Consider the following 6,409-nt stretch of genomic DNA (forward strand, 5'->3'; position numbering starts at 1 on the left):
ATATGTTTATATGTTGCGCATTTACGGCGAAACGCGGTAATAGATTTTCATGAAATTTGACAGGTATGTTCCTTTTTTAATTGCGCGTCGACGTATTTACAAGGTTTTTTGGAAATTTTGCATTTCAATTTCAAGGATAATATAAAAGGAAAAAGGAGCCTCCTTCATACGCCAATATTAGAGTAAAAATCAGACTATAGAATTATTCATCATAAATCAGCTGACAAGTGATTACACAGATGTGTGGAGAAGCCAGTCTATTGCTGTATTTCCATAAGGTCTATAGTTTCAATCAGGTACTTGTGGATGAGAATACTGCGTGAGGTCTACTGTTCACAGAACTACTGGTTCTAAAATAGTTTGGAAATATTTTTATCAGATGAAAAGATTATCACGAAACTAGATAAATCATCATAAGGGTATCAAATTCAAACGTGAACTGACTTTATTAACATAAGTGAGTTTTTGATCTTGGAGAAAACAAACAACAGTTTTTAAGAGTAAATTGTGATTCAACTGTGAATTGTGATTCAACTGAATCAACTAGAACAGGTGACATCAGATTGTGGATGAGGAGACTGCGTGAGTTCTACTGTTCACAGAACTACTAGTCTAGCTAGATAAAATTTCTCGCTGATTGATTATGATTACACAGATGGAAATAATTCTGGCGCTCTCCCACACAGGCACACGCATCTTCTGTTATCGAGAGACGACGAAATTATCATCTGTTTTCCAAGGATGAATAATTATCCTTTTAATGTCATTCAGCGAGTTTTCCAAAGAATGAGACCTAGTGCAATCGAATCTTCATATCATAAACCTACTATGTTCCAAATTTCGTGAAAATCGTTAGAGCCGTTTTCGAGATCCGTAAAACATAAATAACCAGATATAAAAATAGCCAGATATAAAAATAACCAGATATATAAATACAGAAATTGCTAGCTTAATCTAATAGAACACCGTATGTAAAGTAATGGATAGGCCTAATGTAAAGTTTACAATGTAATATTTATACACTACTTGAATCTCCTCATGTGATTCAGGGCAAGTTATTTTGTAATCATCAATTTTATTATATACCTAGTTGATCATTAATTCATATAGTTTCCATGCTTATTTTGAACTAAAATTGTACGTGAAAAACTAACCTCATTTTGGACCGTGTCTTCACCTAGATTTTGAAGAAAAATCTGTACAATAATTGCATTATTATTTTTATCTACCAATGTTATTAGATCAGTGTCATTTGTCATGTCATAATAATAATTATTCAAAAATTTGTAATGTATCTCACCTAAATATTCGTCTCTCCTTGCTTGTGAAATGTCCTAAAAAAAACAAACAATGTGTTTATACGTGTTACTAAAGGAAAGAATTGAATTTGAGGGCACATTAGTATAATATGTAAACTTAGATCTCAATACTGGATTCCGCAGGTCATTATACTTAAGTGCAACATTGAATTCAATTGATTTTATTTTATCAAGTAAAAAACACTTCTTTAAAAAGAACAATAACTTGAAAATAGTAGTTCATAAGCAGTAAAAACTTATTTTCATAAGGAAACAATAACAAACCTGAGGATTTGTTCAAGTCTTCTCAAATTAAGAGATGGATAAAATAAAAGAATTGAAATAAAGGAATGAGAACACAGTAATATGTTGACCATTCTACTTAAGTGATTATTTATTTAATATAATAAGGATATAATTTTGTGATTATTTCTAATTATGAAAATTGATTTCATTCAATTCTATATAATTTGTGTAAAATAAATTTGAATTTGAATTAGCAGTTTCTGAATTTTCATGTATGTACTTCAGTTTTAGTAGCTTTTATTTATTCTTTGTTAAGCTTTCTCGTATTTTGTTTTTGGCAAATAAATTCATTTATTCATTTATTTGATACATAGAAAGGCTCACAGACAAATTCCAGTATACGAGCCTTTATTACATATAATAGCATAACAGTACAAAATAAAATGTATACAAAAGTAATATAATATTGCACTCCATTAATAACCACAACGATTCATTTTTATAACTGATAAAATTAGAAGAGAGCGATATTATTTGGGTTGGATTCAGGAAAGTTAGTGAAAGGTCAAAGTATGGAAAAAAGAAAGAAAATATTAAATATTTATAAGAGTGTGTCTATATGACTTGAATCGCCCACTTACCAGTATCACCGATGAAATAAACATCATCATGATAATCATCAATATAGTATAGATAATCGATTTCGTCATTTTTGATTGATACAAGTCACTCGTATCTCCAAATGAATCTAAGGATAGGACAAAATAAAATAGAATGTTAGCTTACAAAGTTAAATACAAAATAAACAAAAAATAAGTTTTACTCCAAAGTTATACACAGATTATTACTACCACTCCTAGATTTAATATGTATTGATTTTTCTAGTGGTGTTGTTGATAACTTGATGACAAATCAATATAAGTACAAGATTGAAGTGAGGATATTATAATTGACCGAACGAAGTGAGGTCTAAGATTCAAGTCGACGGTTTGGCATTTCTCTCAATGTTTAAATGTTTATATATTTATATGTTGCGCATTTACAGCGAAACGCGGTAGGTAATGGATTTTTATGAAATTTGACAGGTATGTTCCTTTTTTAATTGCGCGTCGACGTATATACAAGATTTTTGGAACTTTTGCATTTCAAGGGTAATATAAAAGGAAAAAAGGAGCCTCCTTCATACGCCAATTTCAGAGTAAAAATCTGGTGTGGCGCACTCACACAACTTTCCTTGCCGTTATGAAAATTGATCACATGACGCTAGTGTTCCCGCACATCTCAAGTCTACTATTCAAAGATTCGACCAGCTGGTGACAGGGCAATAACTCTGGAGACACACGAGGTCTGCTATCTCTTCATAGTGAATCATTTAATAGAATCAACAGTTGCCAACAGTTTGCAATTGGATAATCACATTTTCTCGAATTTCGAGCTTATTTTTAATTTTAGGTGTAAATGTTACTGAACATTAATTGTAGAAATTCTCATGCTCAATCTTTTCCACCCGAAAGTTTTTGTTTAAATTGTATCTGAAGCCTGATAATTGAAAATCTAAAATCAAACTTTGCATAGATGGGGCGGAGCTCCTGAAATTTTTACAGATATGGGACTTGTGACAGTTGATAGAGCATATCGATGACTATTCTAGGTATAACTTTAATCAAAATCGTTGGAGCCGTTTTCGAGAAAATCGCGAAAACCCCTGTTTTTAACAACATTTTTCCCATTTTAGCCGCCATCTTGAATCGCATTTGATCGAAATTGTTTGTGTCGGATCCTTATAGTGTAAGGACCTTAAGTTCCAAATTCCGTTGATTGGGAGATGAGATATCGTGTACACAGACGCACATACACTCATACACACACACACACACACACACACACACACACAACACACACACACACACACACACACACACACCACACACACACACACACACACACACACACACACACACACACACTTTTTTGGACTCAGGGGACCTTGAAACGTATAGAAATTTAGAAATTTGGGTACCTTAATTTTTTTCGGAAAGCAATACTTTCCTTACCTATGGTAATAGGGCAAGGAAAGTAAAAATCAGACTATAGAATTATTCATCATAAATCAGCTGACAAGTGATTACACAGATGTGTGGAGAAGCCAGTCTATTACTGTATTTGTATAAGGTCTATAGTTTCAATAAAAGACATTAAAGAAGTATGCATCTTTAAGCTGGGCTTACACCAAAGTTATCAACAAAATGGTTATAACTTAATCCTTATAGATTCTATTAGATTGAACGGAAGTTGACAAACACATATGTTCATCATGTGTATAAGTTATGTTCAATCTAATATAATTTAAAAGGATTGAGTTATTAACATTTTTTCAATAAATTTGGTGTAATCGCAGCTCTAAGGTTTTTGGTTTCAATATTTTGTTTTGCAGTCATGGTATTATTATCCGTGCCCATCAGTATCAATATTCTCACATTCGAAAAAACTAATTTAATAGGTGAATAAAAATAAACTAAATAATGCTGGAGAAATTATAATATTTTTGATTCTAAAAAACTAATTTTCATCACATAGAAAGATCATCACGGAACTGGATGAATTATATCATATGGAATACAGATTCAAACGTGAACTGAGTTTGTTAACATTTAAAACAGTTGACATCTGGTACTTGTGGATGAGAATACTGCGTGAGGTCTACGTTCACAGAACTACTAGTCAACTTCTCATTTGTGATGAAAGTAATAAGCTATTATTCCAACAAAGCGTTTTTAGACTGTTAGTAACCTGATAAAACAATGTGTTTAGCATTAATCAATAAATATGCCTTGATTTGTTCTACGAACAAGCATAACATGAAATTGAATGAAAAAGACTAAAAAATTGTCAAAAAACCCACAGATTTATTAATACTTAGAAAGACTGGTTTCGGTTATTACACCATTAAACCGTGTTTCGGATGGACACGTTAAGCCGTCGGTCCCGGCTGCCTAAAAAAAAAAAAGCAGTCGTTAGGTCATGTCAGAGGCCCTGAAATTGATCAGCTGCGACCTGAAAACTCTGACACCAGACCTGAGCCAGCCAGGTCACTCGATATTATTATTATTATATTACACCATTGTCAATCTCTGATAAACGAGTTTATAAGAAGGAGTTTAGGAGTGTCAGAGATTGACAATGGTGTAATAACCGAAACCGGTCTCTCTAAGTATCAATAAATCTGTGGTTTTTTGACAATTTCTTAGTCTTTTTCATTCAATATGAATAATTACCACAATATCAACTTCTCAACTACACAAAAAAATAACATGAAAAATAATAACAATAAAGCAAAAATATAAATTAAAATGAAAGCCTGATGAGATAATATAAAATAGAATAAGGATAGAGAAAGCATCTTTTCCCTATGTTATAACTATCAATAAAACAGAATAAGAAATACTCTCGGAAAATTTACTGAACTTTTTAAATTGATTCATTTAACACTAACAAAAATTTGTTTCTCACACTTTATAATAAATGGACGGAATCAAAAACATTTCCATGAGTAGTGTGTAAGCTATAAGCAATATAAGCTATATTGTCAGTTCCACATAATTTATTTGAGCCAAACTTGAGTTCCAATGCACTAAATAAGGCATCATCTTTAGTGGTCTCGAGTTTGACTCAAATAAATTATGGAGAACTGACAATATTGTTGTTAGTTCACTTTAATATAGAAAAATTCAACAATATATCTGTTCATTTTTAGTAGTATATTGTGAATGTCTAGAATATTCATCAATTTTCATTTTTTAAATTCATTAGAATTATTGGAAAATGTTTTATGATTTTTGTGAAAATAGTACCGTACTATATTCATCCACACTTTATAATATTGTGAAATTATTGAGGGCCACTATTAAAATTCAATGATAAATCTCAAACTCACAAAAGGATCGTTTCTGTCATACGGTACTTACAATTCAGATGAAGTAATTCAGCAATATTCACCCTAGAAATCTTGACACAATACTGTACGTGTTTTTGAGAAAACAATATTATCACTTTGATCAGCTAGAAGGTCTACCAGCCAATAGCAAACTGCCACACACTGCTATTAAAAATATATTCATTTGAGTTTTTCGTTCGATTAATTAGCTGATCGATATGCTATCGACAACATGCTATACCTATTTTTAGCAAAAATTATGTAAATGAATATCACTCCTTGATTACCGCAATTCTTGTGTTCGAACAATTGTTGATTTAACTTGAAAATTCTAAGTTGAAAGTTCAGCTTAAGATCAAAAATGAATTTATTGTTTTTCTTAATTTGTGTTCAAACAAAAATTATTTATCAAACTTCAGAGTTTCAAATTAAATCTTCAGTTTCAGATCAAGCATGAATTTATTGTCCACAAATATTTTCTTCCTTTTAAAGACATACACAATTTGATAACTTGGCTCAGGCCTAAATTCTTTATTTATGCTTTTTCAACACATATATCTTATTTTTTGGGGTTTCTCCAATAATCCTTGAATCTATCTTAAATGAGTATTATATATTCTCCGCATGCTGTCTGAAACCCCTGACGAATACCGGTACGGTACCGTACTTACTGTATTGTTTTCATTCCAAGGAGGTCTGAGTATTATATTCATGCTGCTAGCTTTTGAGGCCTCTCAGTGGCTAAAATATTCATATGAGGCTAGTACAACTGTAGAATAATAACTTTGAATCACAATGAATTTTGGCATATGAATAAATTAAATGAGTCTAGAATACCCTTGTATGTATAGTATTGGGCCTACATAACTTAAAAAATTGGAAAAAACATTTGTTTTTTGGTTTTTAGGGTTTAAGCCACCCTCGGGTTGGC

General features: G+C 31.5%; 1 protein-coding gene across 2 annotated transcripts in view; it reads right to left on the minus strand.

The window, feature by feature from the left end:
* Window positions 1–5,643, minus strand: part of LOC111045548 — a 13,674-nt gene extending 8,031 nt beyond the window's left edge. The window contains exons 1-3 of one of the 2 annotated variants that reach the window (XM_039439940.1): window positions 5,510–5,643; window positions 2,186–2,292; window positions 1,301–1,334 (exon numbers count right to left, since the gene is read on the minus strand). In XM_039439940.1, the coding sequence (XP_039295874.1) occupies window positions 1,301–1,334; window positions 2,186–2,254 (103 nt within the window). In that variant the 5' untranslated portion in view covers window positions 2,255–2,292; window positions 5,510–5,643. Of the gene's footprint in view, window positions 1–1,300; window positions 1,335–2,185; window positions 2,296–5,402 lie in introns of both variants that reach the window. The other variant, XM_039439939.1, reaches the window with a different exon arrangement.
* Window positions 5,644–6,409: the final 766 nt, after the last annotated feature.

Source organism: Nilaparvata lugens, chromosome 13 (genome assembly GCF_014356525.2).
Source record: "Nilaparvata lugens isolate BPH chromosome 13, ASM1435652v1, whole genome shotgun sequence".
Lineage (NCBI taxonomy): Eukaryota > Metazoa > Arthropoda > Insecta > Hemiptera > Delphacidae > Nilaparvata > Nilaparvata lugens.